At 45.9% G+C, this 18,260-nt stretch overlaps 1 protein-coding gene across 1 annotated transcript; it reads right to left on the bottom strand.

Annotated features, from left to right (window-relative positions):
- Positions 1-4,296: 4,296 nt before the first annotated feature.
- On the bottom strand, positions 4,297-18,260 carry RRM2B (ribonucleotide reductase regulatory TP53 inducible subunit M2B). Its single transcript, XM_052704760.1, has 9 exons — positions 18,157-18,260; positions 16,289-16,438; positions 14,572-14,688; positions 13,539-13,672; positions 12,468-12,562; positions 10,413-10,546; positions 7,989-8,093; positions 6,859-6,972; positions 4,297-6,419 (listed from the first exon to the last, which is right to left on the bottom strand). The coding sequence occupies exons 1-9, from the start codon at positions 18,208-18,210 to the stop codon at positions 6,267-6,269; spliced, it is 1,056 nt and encodes a 351-aa protein (XP_052560720.1). The 5' UTR covers positions 18,211-18,260; the 3' UTR covers positions 4,297-6,266.

Consider the following 18,260-nt stretch of genomic DNA (forward strand, 5'->3'; position numbering starts at 1 on the left):
CAGTGGTGAATGGCACTGGTCTTCCAGCAAACCCAGGAGATATGTATCAAATGTTCTGCATAACCACTGGTGCCCCAGCTTCCATCAGACTCTTGCAGGATCCCTCAGCCTGGAGACAGAGCCCGCACATCATGCAGTGCTGGGGCTTTGGGCTGGATGTTGTCCACAAATGTGAGAGGATACTGCACAAAAGAACAAGAGTTAATGAGCTATAACTTCACCCTGATCTCTGTGTTGCGAGTTCCATAAATTGTATTCATCAATGGATGTGATTTACAGCAAGATCCCCATCTGGAATACTGTGTCCAGGTGTGGAGCCCCCAGTACTAAAAAGACAGGGAGCTGTTGGAGAGGGCCCAGAGGAGAGCCATGAAGATGATTGGGGGACTGGAGCACCTCCCCTATGAAGACAGGCTGAGGGAGCTGGGCTTGTTCAGCCTGGAGAAAAGAAGGCTGCAGGGTGACGTCATTGCAGCCTTTCAGTATCTACAGAAGGGAGGTACTGAGCCTACAAACAGGAGGGGAATCAACTCTTTGAAAAGCTGCAAGACAAGGGGAAATGGTTTTAAGCTGAGGGAGGGGAGATTTAAGTTGGACGTCAGGGGAATTTCTTTACAGAGTGGTGAGGCACTGGATCAGGCTGCCCAGAGAGGTTGAGGATGCCCCATCCCTGAAGGTGTTCGAGGCCAGATTGGATTGGGCCCTGGGCAGCCTGGTCTAGCATTAAATGGGGAGGTTGGTGGTCCTGCATGTGGCAGGGAGTTGGAGATTCATGATCCTTGAGGTCCCTTCCAACCCTGGCCATTCTGTGATTCTGTGAAGATTCTACTGCATCTCTGAGCTTGGAAGAACTGCAAGGATGTGAGCAAGGTGCCAATTACAGCAGGTCACATTGGGACTCCTCTCATTCACTTCTCCTGATGCTTGCAGAGCCAGCTTCCACTGCAGCTCCTGGCACAGAACTCACACTAATTAGGCTCCTAGTGCAAGATTCACGTTATCAAGTGGGTAGGAATACAGATGCAGCATGACTTTGTCCACTGGCCAGCCCCACCTCTGCCCCAGTGCTCTCCATAGCTCCACCCTCCCCCCCCACAGCCCCATCTCTGGCTGCTGCCACCCTGATCAGGAGCCCTCCTCGCCCCAAGCAGCTGGTGACTGCGTCCCCAGGAAAAAACAACAAAAAAATAACCACCCGTCAGCAGCAGGGCCATGAGACGCTGCTGCTGCGTGGGAGCGGATGCCAAGGAACAGCTGAGCAGGGGGCTGGGGTTTATTTTTAATTGGTAAAGTAAATTTGCCTTCTGCGTGATTCTTTCTTTTTTTCTTGCAGGCGATGTAAGCAGAGTCAGTGAAAGGCACAGAATGAGCCCTAGCACAGAGCTGCTGCAAATCACAGTGCTTGCCATCCCCACCTCACCCACAGACAGCAGCTGCCTTCATGCTACCCCCTGGGCTGACACCATGGCCCCCTCAGCCCTGCTCTGCCCATAGGTCTGCACTCACTCCATAGTGCCCGGATCACGGGGCATGGCTCCTCACCACTGTGTGCTTGGCCAGAGGGAACCCTTGGGATGCAACCCTTTACCCAGCAGAACCACGTCTGCAAGACCCTTGGAAAGTTTACTGGCTGATCTAACAATCTCTCAGATACATTTATGAGCCTGTAAATTCCCTGCCACGGAAGCAGCCCCAGGAGCCAAGAGCAATGTATGCAGGGTTTCCTGCCAGCCTTCTCTGCAAGGCTGTGTGCTGGCAGCTGGCAGACCCGCAGGACAGACATGGCCCCGGTCATCCCCAGCCAAAGGCCCTCTTGTATGGCTTCGTGTTTCTCCCTTTCATCCCAGTCGCCATAAAATCAGGACAGCTGCTGCTGACAAATCATCAGCTCCAGATGAGGTCTTCAGGATGCCACTGAGAACTAAAGGAACCCCCTCCCAGCTGTGCAGCCCCTTTGGTAGCCTCCTGCCCTGTGGGGGCACATCATGGCCCAGGGGCGCTCACAGGTCTCCTCATGGGCTTCTGCTTCAAAAAAAATTCACCTGTGCTCTAGTGTGCTCTGAAATACTGCTGAGACTTTGGAAGGGCAAACACAAGCCAGCGTGGTGCAAACCATGCTGCCATCCTAGCTTTGGTAGAGTGGGACTGTGCCGTGGTGGCAGATCCCAGGTGGAAAGGTTTGCTGGGCGGGCACTGTGCTGCAGCCAGGCAGCTCCTGCACCCTGGTCACTGCCTGACAGAGGACCCCCTCTTCCTCATAACACAACTCAAAGGCAGTGCTTCCTGAGGCTTGGCTGTGCCCGACGCTGAGCATCACAGGGAAGTACTTGGGCAGGAAAAAATCTGGAGCTGTGCTAAGAAATTTCTCTGGGCAGCCAAACGTCTCCTGCAGCTCTGAAGTTCAAGTTGATTCCAGTGCCAGAGGCTTTCAGCAAACGAATAAAAACTATTTGCCCGCTAACGCTTCTCCTGGAGCTGCCAACTGCAAAGAAGAGAAAAAAATTCCAACTGCTCTGCCATTCCCCAGAGACCTGCTTCTTCCCCAGCTCTCATTTCACATACATGCACTGTGCTTCCCTACCTGTACAAACTGACATGTGCTTTATGCATGTGCTGTTTCTGCAGAACACAGCGCAGAGCAGAGTGCCACCCCTATCACACAAGCAGCCCTCTGGTTAACATACTAGGCTATGGCTATTGTTATCACCTAGGCATCTTCAACCCATGTTTCTCTCCCTAACATAGCCCTGGAGAACTTAGCAAGCTGATAAATGAGTATTTGCTGACTCGAGGGCTCCACCAGGAGGAAAACCAGCCCTGGTCAGCCCTTAGCCTACCATGATGGGTGGGAACGGTATCAGCTTGCCTGGGCTGGCTGCAGCTCCAGGTACAGCTATGCATATTGTCCTTACTCCGTTTTTCACTGTTTTTCTTTCCAGCCAGAGCTGGGAATTATCACCTACCTACTGAACTTCACAGCAGTTTCGTGAAGGCTGGGAGTATGCTGTCAGCTTGTATTAAGCACCTGTGGTTTATCTGTTTTTCCTGAGACCCATGTTCCTCTGCTTGAAAGAAAACATGAGGAGTTGCAAAGGTGGCTGCAGGTATTATAAAAGCAGGGGTTGTCTTTACTCAAGGCTTCTGAACAGTTGCACCTCAGTCCACAGAAAGTGAGTGGTGTGGGGCAAGCAGCGAGGCCTTGTGGAATGGCAGGCAGACTGTGTGGTGCCACGCAGTGCTAACCCATCCCACCAGGACAGGATGGAGCCCACAGCTCTCATTTAAGTGCCCCTTCATAGCTGGCAAGGCATAATGCTGCATTTCTCCTGGCATCTTCTTGTAGCAGCAGCATGGTATTTATTCCTGTTGAGTTGGGTTCCTTTCCATAGCGCTGCTCTTGAGCCCAGCAGATCCCAACACTCCTGGATCATGCCATCCCAGGCACAAGATCCAATGCTTGTCTTTGCTGACCTTCATAGGTTCTTGTTAGCTCACTCCCTTAACCTGTCAAGGTCTTGCTGTAGGGTGGCTCTCCCTTCAGAAGTGTCTGCTTCCCTATTTAATTTAGTGTCACCAGCAAACTTCATCAGGGCACATTCAATCCCACCATCCAGATAGTTTATGAAGACACTGAGTAGCACAAGGCCTTGTATCAATCACTGAGGTACCCCACTCCCAACTGGCTGCCAGCTTGAAGAGAAGACATTGCGATCCCAACCTCAGTCAACATCTCCATCTCCTGATATTCAGGTATTTTTCCCCAAACAAACACTTTTCCAGCCACTGAACAGGGGAGGAGTAACCAACCACCCCAAAAGGCAGAGGGCTGCTTCCCTCCAGCTCCAGGTATCAGACACAGCACAGTGAAATTACTTTCCTGGAGTATTTCTTCTTTCAATCTGAAGGACTCCCAAGAGGTTTCTCCTTAATCCAGAAAATTCCAGGACAAAAAATGTTCTCTGTTCCCTAAACTGCATACTCTAGAACAAGAAACAGCGAGTCAAGAGCTCACAAAGCAGAAGACAGCATACAGGCACATTTAGCTTTCTCCCAGAAACCACCAGCTAAGAACACCAAGTTTCTCTGGCACAGCCTAATTATATCCTTTTAGACCACAATAAAGCACACAACTGGCAAACAAAGGCATGTTCCTGTCCATGTTCGTGTGTTATTGAAACGACAGAGATATTTTATACACAAATAGAGTATGAGCTGTGATCACTTTGGTATCTCGTGTACATTTAGAAAATCTGAGCACAGAATAGTTTCATCTTTAAACCATCTGTATACTCCCAATTGACAGCACTCAAAACAAATGCTTTTTATTTCTTTCAGTGACATCAAAACATTTTCCATTCCTCCAACAACTGAACCATTTACAGCATATTCTCCAACATCAATACAGTATTTGCAAAAGGTGCTGGATTTTAACTCTGGATTCCACAGTTCTCTTGCAGTTACAGAGCATTACTTAGCGATAGCAGATCTACTTTTGTCTCTGTATTTTCCAGGTCTCCCTCTATCCCCACAAGTAGTTTATGTCAAATGATGCAAGCTCTTCTCTAGGAAAAAACAAAAAGCTGTCCTGTTCATATGCTCACTACGTATTCCATGATCTCACTGTGGCCAAACAAAAAGTCAGTTTTGCTTCTAATATTCACAGCAGAGAAAGCTGTTCACTAGGACTGCTACTGCAGTGAACTCACTTCATGGAGCGCAGCTACTTGGAGCTGTGGCTAATCTAGGCTGCTGGAGAAACAACCCTGTACCACCCCACCACCACTAAACACTGCCAGCTCATCTCATGCCAGGTATATTTAGAGCAGCACAAGTTGTTTGCAACAACAGAAAGGACTTATAAAAGCTCTCATACAAATTGCTTAATCTTGTGAAAAAACGCTGGGGTTTAATCAAGCAGAACTCTTTGTCTGGCTCATTCACACTTATGTCATCCTGGGGGAAAAAAAAAAACTCTCTCTTTGCAAACAATCCACCTGTACATGCATAATACCCCTTCCACCCTATCACTGCAGTATTTTAAGATCTTCAAATGCTCCATTCTCAGCATGCAGTATAAAGGGACTTCAAATCGTGGGGGCGCAAACTGGAGCACACTAAAAACCCAACAGCACTCCTTTGTAAGATGCTGCCAATCCATGCTACTTCAAGATTTGTTTCTGTAAGATTTAATACCTTGTTGCAGAAGTTCCACTGTGACAATGCTTTTAATGGTTCACATTAAACACGCAAGTTGAAGTGCCTCAGTATGTCATTAGTGCCTCTCCACAGCTCAAGCAGCATGTTTGTAGCACCTCAAGGAACCATCCCTTGCAGCAATATGCCTTCTCCCTCTCATCGGTGTACAATGAAATGGAGAAGGAGAGAACATCCACCTCACACAACAGAGGAAGTACAGACAACACCCAGTGCTTGCTGTTCCAGCTGCGCAGCACGGCAGAACCACAAACTGTTATAAGGCACTTGTTCATAGAAGCAGTGAAAAACAGCACAAGCCAGAGAACTACAGCATGTGTTTTTTCTCCACTATTAACAGGCTTGCTTTGTCAAGGACCACTCAAGGTCTGCTGACATGCTTCACAACAGCTGCAATACAAAACTCCTATGTATTTGTTTCGTACTCCTACTGAGCCATCGTGTTTGCAAACTGAGCAAAAACTGTTCCAGATAGAACCCAGGTTAATGCAGAGATCAAACTGTACCCCTGGGTGTAACAAGCTCCTACCTTATTGAACTCATGTCTTCTCAGAATCCCCTATTACTCTATCTGCAGCAGGACAAAAAGGAAGAGCTTTTACTGTCAATCAGATTAATAAACATGAAAACAGTAACCATGAAAATAATTTATAGCAACATATATACATAGAGTGATACTTCATCTGTTTTTTCAGACTAAAGTACTACAACAGGAGGTAAGTAAGCTGCTTGCTTTCTTAAAACAGTACAGAAGTCTTTAAAAAAGTAGCAGTACCCAGACCATCTTTAAAGACAGCAATTACAGCAGATTAACCACATGAATCTTAAAAAGGCTGTCCTTTTAAAAAGCCTTACAAATTTTTTAAAAAGAATTCCTCTTTCTTTTTTGTTCTTTTTCTTAGTGACGCAGAGCAAAATGCATTTACTCTTCAAAAAAAACCAGGAAAACCCAGGAAAAAAATCCCAGTAAGCTCCAACTCCAGCAGAAGAAATGGAGACAACTTCATGGCAGAAAGGGAGAGGGAGACAGTCAGTGCTAATTTGTCAAGGCATCAAAAATCTGCATCCAGAGTGAAAACATTGTCCATTGTTTCTGCCATAACAGCAAAACGCTGATACTCCGAAACCCGCTTCTCAAAGAAATTTGTTTTTCCTTCCAGAGAAATATTCTCCATGAAATCAAAAGGATTTTCTGCATGAAAAACCTGGGGAAAATAAACATTATTACACTGCTGATTCTGAAAAGCTAACCATGTGTAACAAACACATATGTATGTATTTCAGATTAGACCATCCCTCACTGTAATATGCTGTAGAATTTATGGGCGCAATGTAAGCAAGTTCAATACTGTGTGCCCCCAGAAGTTTGAAGCTCCTCTGTGTGAGGTGTTTGTCAGCCTTCTAAGAGCACAGCATAATTTCCCAACACCAACCTGCAGAGCAACTGAAGAGAAACAATGGCCTGAACTATTCTTGCTCTTTCAAATGTGGAAGTGCATATACTAATGTTGTGGTTTCATCTGTCACTCACAGAAGTACAAGCACTAAAAGCAACCTGTTTGCAGGTACATCAGGAAAGCACTTTTGCTGACAGCTCTCCTGGCTGCTCCAGCAGGCCAGCATTTCTGCAGTTTCATCTCTTACCTTTGAGAACCCAAGCTCCATTAGTAACCGGTCTGCAACAAATTCAATATACTGCTTCATCAAAGTGCAATTCATTCCAATCAGACCTACAGGTAATGCCTCTGTGAGAAACTCCTGGAAGTTAAAGTACAGATGACATTTAGAGAAATGAAATTTAACAGGAGAAAAGGAGAGAAGACACCTGTGTTTCACAGTAACACAATTTGTGATATTCCAGGCTCCCCAGGCAGTTGTCTGAATAAATAACTTGCATCACTAAATTCAACAAGTATCTCCTCCTTTCAGTAGTTGCTTGTATCTTCCTTTATTTTTAGCACATTTTTCTGGAAAAGGTACAAGAGTTTTTTTGAGTGCTCACCTCCTTTTTTTTTCCCCACTAGATCCCAAGCTTCAGTGAAAGCTTGAGTTCCATGTTCAATAAAACCTGCAGACCAGAGGAGTGGGAGAAGGAATAGATCCAGAAATCTCCAGTTTTCCTTGGCTTCCAGCCATTACAGAACAACAAACCAGAGGACAGTGATACACGAGCACTGAGCTCAACCACATGCATGTTTAGGCGCTGATGCAAGACCTTTCATGGCTGTAAGGCAAGGCATTTGTTATCATCACAGCAGTTAGATGACAACAGACAAGAAAGAGTAAACTACAGTCCTGCAAAACACTCTGCAATGCAGAAACACGTAGCTGAAGTTGGGTAGCACTTCCTATGAAAGAACAGCAATTTTTTTTAAAGTTAGAACACACTAACCCACTGTACCCACATCCAGAAGAGACCCTGGGCTCTCACAAAGGACAAACAGCTATGGTTATATGAGTAGGGAGAGACAAAGATCCTAAAGGTCAGAAGTAAACAAACTCTTCTCCAATAGAGAATGTTTTCTTCTTTTTGGCTTTTGAGGAAGAAAGCAGCCAGCTTCAGCTTCTCACAGTTACTTGACAGCTGTATCAGAAAGTGCCTGCTTTTTATTGTCACAGTTAAGGAAGAGGGAAAAGAAATGCTATAATGCATCAGGGATCCAAGCATTAAATATGAAAGTCCAAAAGTTAGAAGTTAATTTGCTTACTTTTGCACACACACCTCCTGCTGTGCTGTGCTGTGCAGCTCGTGATATTGTCCTGGCCAGACTTACCTGTTCAATTTCAACAGCATTAACAATGATCTCCCGGACCCTCTCTTCTGATGGTCTGTTCACTAAATAATGGAACATTAGACAAGCAAAATCACAGTGTAGACCCTGAAATAACAGAGAACAACAACAACAGAGTTTTTCCCTGCTGCACACAGTCTGCTCTTAATTAGAGGCAGCCTCAATTTAGGTTTAAGCTTCTTATACACTTGATTGTTGACAGTCCTAATGTTACTACATATAACTGACCCGTAAGGGCATTTCTGGTTAAAAACTCAGTAACATCTGAAATCCAACAGGTGCCACCTATAACAAAATAACAGTCAGCATACACTTTCTCCAGTCCCATTTTGAGAGTTGTTCTACCGCTAAGGATTCTATGCAGAGCCACGCTGGGTTCCAGCCTCCTATCAGAGATGCTTTTGTGGAAAGACTCCTACAGATGGACCTGCAGAAATGTCAGTCAGCATAAACTTGCTAGCCATTCTTGACTTTGAGATACCTACACATCAATCTTTATTTTTTTAGTAGCCTTTCTTCCCTTGCTTTTCCTTACAGCATTTTCAAGAGTAGATTCAGATTAGAGTCACCAAATCAGAGATAAGTCATCTCTCTCTCCACACAAAATGCAGTTAGTGTGAAGGACTTGCTACCAGGCCATCTATAGATTTGTAATGTTGGTTTCCACATCCCAATTCAACCCATTAAACATAAGCCTGTACATTTCACCCAGCTACCCAACACAGAGCCCAACAAATTGCACTCATTCCAAACGAGCACTGTGACACCACGCCTCTCCTCTTGACAACACAAAATGTGTTGTTGATTAAAGTACACGAGTACCATGAGGGCACATTCAGAGTGCAAACTAGTCAGCATGACCTGGCAGGCTGTGGGTAAAAAAGACAATCCACTGCTATCATGAACAAGGGTTAAAACAAAATCTGGAAGCAAAAAGTTTTTCAAAAAGGCTATGAAATCTGCATGCTTCAGGTCATAAAAGAGTCCTGAAACCACATAATCTGGCACACACGCCCCTGCCATGGGCACATTAGCTGTCTGCTGCAGGGCAGGACCACCAGCAGGAGGTGACTGGCTTCTTGGTCAAACCAGTGTGCTGTGCTGACCACTGCCTCAGGCAGGTTGGCACCTCTAAGAATGAGAGTTCTTAGCAGCTCAAGGAGTCTGCAGCTCAAAACCAACTGAGCATCAACCATTTATCTGCTCAGATGTATCAGAAAATGTTCATGTTGTAGTTTTCCAGTGTAGATTCTTTAACTGTCACTGCTTTTTAACAATATTTCCTGTTTTTTGATGCAGGTGCAGCACGGACCGTGCCTTACTCTTCATAATCAACAGCTTTGCAGCTGGAAATATGCCAACTCAAAAAATCCTACACCTTTTCAACACTGCAGAGAAGCAGTTATACTGCTGTAGTGGGGAATTTGCATCCTGTTCATCTGCAAGTCATCTTTTTAACAAAGAAATACTTCCTTATTTGAATGGATCAGCTCATGATGACTCACAGAAACAAGACACAAGGAAATCAAGGCTGAAGAATTGTTTGGCTTTATTTACCAGTTGTAGCATTTTCTTCAACAAAAGTCTTTCAAATTAAAGACTTCTCACAAGATGCCTCCTTTCAAATCAGTTTATCTAACCCACAGAGATTACTTCCATTATGGAAGCTCTTTATTCTTTTAGACCTTCAGTACTTGATAAGTTCAACTGTTAGCAGATTTATCTTGCAAATAAAACTGATCTTGCTGCTTTTTCAGTGCTGACAGTGCCATACATTGTGTGCTGCCTTACAGACAAGCCTCAGCCGCAGGGAACTGCTGCCAACTAGTAAGCAGTAGTGAAAAGAAAGGGCACTCGTGAAGACACAGTCTCACAGCCCACCTTCAGTGTGCTGACATGCACCCCTCAGACACCTCACATCTGCAGCTGAAAGGCACTGCTCTCTAACACAGACCTGTAGCTGCTCCCTGCCAGGAGATTTTATCCCTGTGTAGTAGGGTAAGGACACAGAGAGGACCAACATTTGCTGTTTCTGCAGCAGCTCGTCCACAGCTGGCCAGGTGATGGATGCAGGTGGCTGTTTGCAAGTTGTGGGATCCATAACTTGGGGAATATGGGGGTGAGATAAGGGACCTTGACCTCCAGCACTGTCAGCTGGGTTTCACCACACCCAGACATGCATCCCCTACTCACTGCTGGATTCGCTTTTTCACCTGTCCCTGCCCAAATGCTACTTCTGCACCCACTCACCTGCTTTGTTCCCTTTCTGCTTTTCAGCTTGCTCCAAGCTTACCCACCTCCACAGAGTTGACTTGCTCTAGCAAAACTATAGGTTATTTACAAATGTTCTGCCCTCCTTGAAACTCACTTTTCTTCAAAGACAATACGTAAGACACAATACATTACCTCATCTCTGCTAATAAGTTCATTGGAAAAAGTCAATCCAGGCATTAGGCCCCTCTTCTTCAGCCAAAATATAGCAGCAAATGAACCCGAAAAGAAGATGCCTTCAACTGCAGCAAAGGCAACCACCCTCTCACCTGTTGAACACAACACATTTTCCGTTAGACATGAAAGAGTGTATTGCCAGTCAGCACAGTGCACCATTTGCACCAAACAGACTGATGCTGGAGGGAAGCTATCTGCTGCCACGGCAGGTGCTGTAGCTGACCACATCTTGCAGCAGATCCTATGGCACAGAAGGTTGACACGTGCAACAGAACTCAGCCACAGGCAACCCCAAGCAGAACAGAACCAGAGTACCCACTGAAACAGCTGCAGGAAAATGAGAAGGGAAAAGCTACAAGTGTCAGAAGCACGTGAGGTATTAGTACAGCTTTATCTCTTTCTCTAAGGAGGCAGAAAAATGGCTGTGTAGCTAATATACAGAACGGGGAAAAGCTCCTATAAAATAAACAAAAAGCCTTCACCATGTCACAAATATTTCAGTTATTCCACCTTTCATCCAAGAAAATCACAGCATTATCAGTCCCAGTTCTTTCTGTTCTCTATAGGAATGTGTTTCTTCAAACTACAAGACCATCTGATTGCATATGCTCTATTTTAAACAACTCCAGAAGATTCTTGAGAATATTTCAATATGCAGAACTTTCGCATTAAATGCTGCTGTCTTCTTCACCACTGAGAACTGCACAGACTTTTGCTTTAAAAAAATAAAAACAATGAACTCCAAATTCCATCTGTTCTGCTTCCTCAAATGAGATGCAAATGCCACCTGCTGGCTTATCTGAAGAAATTCAACATGTACTTAAAAGTATCACAGAAGTTACTAAGGAAAGAGTTTATCTGACAACACTAAAATTTGCGAGGTTAGTTCTAAACAGGAGGGGAGATATGCTGCACAAACACCTCCTGGACACCAGTGTTTTTTACTGCATTCCACCTGACTAACATTCATATAAACGAGTTACGCTGAAACAAAATCTCCTGTCAGCAGCACCACGTGATGTCTGCACACACTGGGAGGCTGAGAGTCCACAGAATAAACACAGCAACTAATCCCTCAGTGTAAGAAATCAGACACAGCTACCCTGCAGAAGGCCAGCCTTCCAGCCCGGAAGGAAGCACTAAGCATGCCACCTTCAGATAACATATCTCACAACCCATATGAATAAGGTCCGGGCCCACAGAATGTTTTAAGATTGGGTAACTTTTCTCAGTAAGATGAAAAAAGCAGAAGAGTAGAAACACACTTTACAAAATTTGGATAGGATGAAGTTTAGAGAGAAGGAACTAAAAATGGAAAGAAAGAAAGAAAGAGGACACTGCTATTACAGTCAGGAAACCTTCTGATTCCTTGCACACCCCATGCTGACAGGAGCTGAATGAAGGAGATGAGGAGACTCGACATAAAGCAAGCAAAGCCAGACTAAGGAGACAGAAGGACACTTCAGGACAACAGAATCTACTGTTCTGAAAAGAACTACACCCAAAACAAAAGCTGTGAACAATGGATGTTGCAAAACAATGATATGCAGAATGACACTCATTTTCTTAGTCTTGCCAAATCTCACCATCTCCTACACTTTTGTCAAGTATAGAGGATATTTCTTTCAGAAAATTCACCTGTCTGCCTGCCATTCATTTCAGATACAACACATATTTTAAAGTTAACATTACAAGCTGAACATCAGCAGGGACGGAAACTGACCTGGTGACCCAGCTCTGAGATAAGACACAGTAGCTGGGAAGCTAGTCACAACAGTGAGCCAGAAAAAAGAGAGAGAGAACTCTTGAATCTTTTTTTTCCCAAGTTCATTCATAATGTTGCAAAAAAAGAAAAAACCGATAATATCACACACAAATTTGTCTATCTGAACGTGCACACAAAGAAAGCCTGGACTTGCAAGGCTTCAGCTGCTCAGTTCTTAACGCTGGAGTATAAAATAGGAGCCAACTTCATGATGTGCAACAGAAACAAGTTCTTAAGAAAATACACACCAAAAGTGGATTGTCTGTCTTCAATCCACTTCAGAGCCCAGTCTGCTTTCTTCTTGACACAAGGCATTGTTTCAATAGCATTAAATAAGAAATCTCTACAAAAGAAAAGAAAGAGAACACCAGAATAATAAAGCAAAGAATGGATTTATGCTATTACGCTATAAGCTCTGAAATTATCCAAGTAGGAGTTCCTGCCCTGAAGGGATGATGACAACAAGAGGCAGAACAGGGAGGCAGATGTGCAGAAAGTGGTGTACTCAAGGTCTCAGAGAAGCTGCAGAGATGGGAACACAAACCCGCAATGCCAGTGGGACCATCCACCAAACTCTGCTGGCTCTCAGACCAAGACAGATAGCAGCATGACCCTGCTCAAGGAGATAACCCTCACCACTCCCAGTTCCACAAAAGGAATCAGACAGGTCCCACAGGCACAAGATCTGTTCCCATGCTAAGTATCTCAGAAAACCTTGCAAACCTCCTGCTAGCCCTGTCCTGTGGGGTTGCAGGACATTATTTCAACACACAGGATGCCACCGTGGGAAACCGAGCTCTGTCTGACCGTCACCACAATGGCATTTCTGATGGAAAGTACTTTTTTCCAAATGTATTATCTTTTCAACTAGGCACATCTGCAGACCACAAAGGTGTAGGGTCTCTCCAAACAAACCAGTTCTTTAAAAATAAGTCGCTCTTGTTGCGTGGAAAAGCAACTGATGATAAAAAAGCTGAAAGGAAGCAAGGCACTGATCAACATATGTTACAAACGGCAGTTACAAGTAGCTCTGGTGCATAATAACCACAAGGAGGCTGTTTAATGCTTAACAGAGTTTCACAGTCTGCACTGCCTGCAGTCACAAATATTAACCAGCCTTTTGAACACTCCTAAGGAAGGTCATCGGTCAGTAACACTTCCCTTCATTTTGGGGGCCAGGAGCGATGGCCCAGAAAGCTCTAAGGAAGCTCTCCAGTAAGTCAATGTGAAACAGAAAACTAGCTGTTACCACCCAGCCACAGTGCCACCAGACTAGCTGAAAGATTTCCCTTGGGGCTGCAGCACATTCAGAAACTTACCTTTTCTCAGGATCTTTGATGTAAGTGTCTATAAGCAAGCTGTACATCTCCGAGTGAACGTTCTCAATGAGGATCTGGAAGCCATAGAAACAACGAGCTTCTGGGATCTGCACCTCCTGACTAAAGCGTGCCACCTGCCAAAACCAAAAAGCATGACAGCGAGTACAGCAAAACTGGTGCAGCATCAGCCAAATAAGAGAGACAACAGACCTGTGCAACACAGAAGGGAAGGGAGCAATTCAGCCCTACTTTATTAACAAATATGTCAGTAGGATAGGTGTGGCAAATAGAGAAAGCCAGCCAGAAGTAAAGATGCCTGCTATGCATACTGTGTAAGAACTGCAGTGATGTGTGATGGCACACACAGGAAGAATAGAGCAAAATGCTGCAGCAGTAAAAACTTCATAGCAAACAAAGCCTCACACTTTCTGTTCACCATTAAGAAGTAAATAGTATGACATATTCATGCAATATATCAAAATTTGTTATCATATAATCTAAGTTACAGATACTCAAGATCTAAAATGAGCATTTCTGGTCTAACAACAACCTGCAGTGAGACATTCTGCAGCCCAGAGTGATTTCAGCAGAAAGGTTTCCCCATCATTTCAAAAGCACCCACCCGTATGCCTGAAATATTCCAGGATGCCATTTAGTGAGAGCAAAATGGGTTTTACCTAAATAAAGAACACAGAGCATGGCACAGCACAATCAGCTGCTACTTCTCATCTAACGCAGGTATGTGAAGAAGCGTGGGTTCTATTAATTCACCAGTAACTACAGATGAACACAGTCAGGCACAAGTCTGAGCTTCAAAACTGTGTTCAAGAGGCGTCATTTGGAGTCCTGCTGACAGCAGTGGCTCCAATATATCTCAGACAATGAGCAGAACAAGCTGCTTACTTCCTTTGGCAAAGGTGAGACGATGGGAAGAAAATACACTCATTTAACAATCTTATGCATTGATATGAGAAACCAAACTGAAAAGCCAATAGCTAATAAAGTAAGTATTCAAACTGTAAGGCTTTCTCACCAGATTCTCATTTACAATTCCATCACTGGCTGCAAAGAAGGCGAGAACATGAGAGATAAAGTACTTTTCATCTGGTTTTAGCTTGTTCCAGTGAGGAAGGTCCTTTGATAAATCAACCTAATGAAAAGAGATAGTAAAAAGAAGAAAAAAAATGTTACCATCCCTTTAGCTTGTTATTCTGTAGGAACAAAAGTGGCCTCGTCAAACAACTGAGACAGAGCTTTGGCACTGGCTTTCACAATCTTTGCACGCAGAGAATTTAAATACGTGAGACTACCAAGCACGACAAACATCTGCAGTACTGCTGCCTCTCTGCAACAGCAACATCCTGTGTTTGCTTTGCAGTTTGCACTATTGTAATTCAATATATATTGTTCTTATTCCACGTTATAAATAAACCAGGTTCCAAAAAGCATCAGTGTCTTGCTGGCATGAGTATGAACATGCATCAACAAGCAGATCTCTCTCTGAGACATGTACAAACTCTACTTGAAATAAATGCTGGTACTGCAGGAAACCTATGCCTAAGTGTGCCAAAAGGCAACGCTGCCCTTGACAGGTGTTCAGCCTCCAGGCCACCCCAGAAAAGCGTGTGTAGATATTGTGGAACTGCACTGCCTGTAACACTTGGTTCTCACCATGGCAGAAAACCACGAGCTCCTTAGCACTGGCCATCTTTCTTTGTCTGTTTGTTTCTGAGCCACAGCAGCAGTTAACCAGGACCAGATAGGAAAACTGCAGCAAGGCCTAAAAAAGCTTTTAGAATTGTGTGTGCGTGTGTACAATTTATGTACAAATATATATGCATGCTCATGCATGAATACACACACAAACCAATTTTACGTCTAGCTTTCCAATTCATTTGGAAATGTGATGACAGATGGGAGGACAGTGGAAGAAGGAACCAGCAATGAGTAGTGCTAATTCAGGCAGGAGTTTCAGTGCTTCGTAACTGTTTAAATCAACTTCTACTGACATCAGACAGCAGCCTCCCCAGCAGGCAATGGAATGAAGTCTACACAGTATTGCTATCCCTGGATGCTTTCTGGACTATTTAGAGTCTGTCATTCCTTACCAATTGCAGAATTCTGCTCACAGAAAAACAAAGACTACAGAAGCTTTGAGCTGCAACAAGCTGCTCACCTGGCACATAATCCATGCAAATCCAGAAGTCTCCATTTCTGCAAGTGCAGTGAGCAAGTGAGCAAGTACTGCTCAGGTCTGGCTAATCAGCAATCTCAAGGAAAATGACATGCCCTAACTCACAGTCAGTTCCAGCATGGCGACGAGCATCTAACCAGGGCACTCACCAGCAAATTACATGCACTGTTAGCAAGTATTTCTGATTACCACCACCATTCTGAAAAACAAGTGCTTAATATTAAAGAGCAGCATTCTCATGAAATTGCTCACAGCCTTTTACATGAGCAAGGAGGTAGCTGCAGGCACAGTGATCACGGCAGGTCACAGTCTTACACAGGCTCCCTCTATACCCAGAGAAGTGCCCCAGGATACAATTCCACCTGATCCTAAACCAAACACTCAAACCAGGCAGCTGAGCCACCTGAAGGAAGCAGCTTTCCTTCACTGACCCTGAAGGGAGTCCTACTCTGGTCCAGGCACCTCACATTCAATAAAATTAACCCCAACCCATACAAAACACAAGCCAGCAGCAGAGCTAGGAGTGACACTCCAGGCTCCATATCCCAGAGCTCACCTCTTCTGCCGTCCAAAAGGAAGCCTGGGCCTGTTTGTACATCTTCCATATGTCCGGGTGCTGGATGGGGAAGATGACGAACCGACGAGGATTTTTTCTGAGAAGAGGCTCCTCGTGAAGTTTCAAGCCATTTTCACTTGGAGAGGAGCTCTAAAATAAAGCTCAATCCTGGTTAAGGCTGCTGTTATTATTCCCTGCTTTTCCCTCTGTCACAGAAATACAGCCCCGAAGTCCAATGTCTCAGGCAGACACTCACCCATTCCCCACAGGCAGCTGCATCACTCTTCCCTAGGGTGCTCACTCCTTCACCTTCCATCTGTGCCCTGCTCAGGCAGCAGCACTGCCTTCCTGCCCTGCTCTGTCCTGCACCTCTCACATCAACCAGTCCCTGAGCAGCTGCACCTCTCAAATACCAAAGCGAACACTCTTCTGCAGTATGAAGAGGAAACTGCAGCTGCACTTGCACTGCGCCCTCAAAAGATGCCATCAAACACGGTGGGGAGGCATGCAAGGCAACAGTGCTGCCCAACGGCTCCTCAAAGCCAGCCTGCACCTGGCATCACACATCCCTATTCTGCTCCCTACCCCCAGTGTGCTGTTCCTGCACCATTCAAAAAGCAGCACGCAGGGCCCATCACGGGCTCCAGAACTGGATGCAGTGCTCCAGACGGGGTCTCACAAAAGAAAAGTAGAGAGGCAGAATCACCTCCCTCAACCTGCTGGTCACTTCTCTTGATGCAATCCAAGATATGGTTAGCCTTCTGCGCTGCAAACGTACGTTGCTGGCTCATGTTGAGTTTTTCATCAACAGACACCCTCAAATTCTTCTCCTCAGGGCTGCTCTCAAGCCATTCTCCACCCAGCATGTATCTGTGCTTGAGATTGCCCTGACCCAGGTGCAGGACCTTGCACTTTGCTTTGTTGAACTTCATGAGGTTGGCATGGGCCCACATCTCAAGCCTGTCCAGGTCCCTCTGGATATCCCTTCCCTCTAGCGTACCAACTGCACCACTCAGCTTGGTGCTCTAAGCAAACTTGCTGAGGATGCACTCAATCCCACTGTCCATGTTGCCCACAAAGACACGAAATAGCACCAGTCCCAGCACCAATTTCAGCTATGTGCCTTGCATTAGTTACAGCAAAGGAAGAGAAAGAAGAGCACCTGTGATACAACAGGTCCATGTCTAAAAAAATCTCTTGGGATGCACAAGGAAACATGCCTTCCATGCTGACCTATGAGCCACAGTCTCCCAAAGGCCTGGGGCAGCGCTGGGCAGTGGAGGCTCCATGTGCAGCAGATGGGTTTACCTGACCAGGCAGATCCCCTGCACCCCAGAGGAAAGAGCATAGCTCTGCTAATTGTTTCTGGCAGGCCAGAATAAGCCAACTGCATTAGGGGAACAGCACAGTACTGATTAAAGAAATAAGTGTGCGTGTACAGATGTCTATTTCAGGCTTGTATTTAATACAGCACATCCCCGTTTCCATCAGCTCAGGTACGGCCGGAACCCAGCCTTTGGAAGGCCAGGTGTATTTCTGCCCACACACCATCAGCTTCACGCTCTCAGGCCCGGCTGTGCAGACCGTGCCCCGAGGACGCAGAAAGGGCCTCGGGCAGCTCCCCAGCAGAGCCCTTCAGGCCCGCAGCGGTAAGGACAGGATTCTCCCCGCGCTTTCCTTCCCGCTCGCACTTCCCGACACGGAGGCCAGCCGCGCGGGAAGCCCACGGAACCCCGAGGCCGGGCCGGAGGCTGGGGCCGAATCCCGTGCAGCCGCACAACGAGCCGCCGTGCGAGCAGCCCGCAGCGCCCAAGGCAGCCTGCCGCAGCCCTCCCGCAGACACGGCTCAGCGCCCCGCCCGCCCTTACCCGCTCCGGCCCGGCCGCCTCCCGCAGAGCCGCTCGCCCCCGGCGCTCCCCCATGGCCCCGGCGACTGGGCCGCACGAGCGCCGCCTGAGGGCGGAACGGCCGC

This window comes from Tympanuchus pallidicinctus, unplaced genomic scaffold (assembly GCF_026119805.1).
Source record: "Tympanuchus pallidicinctus isolate F22 unplaced genomic scaffold, pur_lepc_1.0 scaffold5, whole genome shotgun sequence".
NCBI classification, from domain to species: domain Eukaryota; kingdom Metazoa; phylum Chordata; class Aves; order Galliformes; family Phasianidae; genus Tympanuchus; species Tympanuchus pallidicinctus.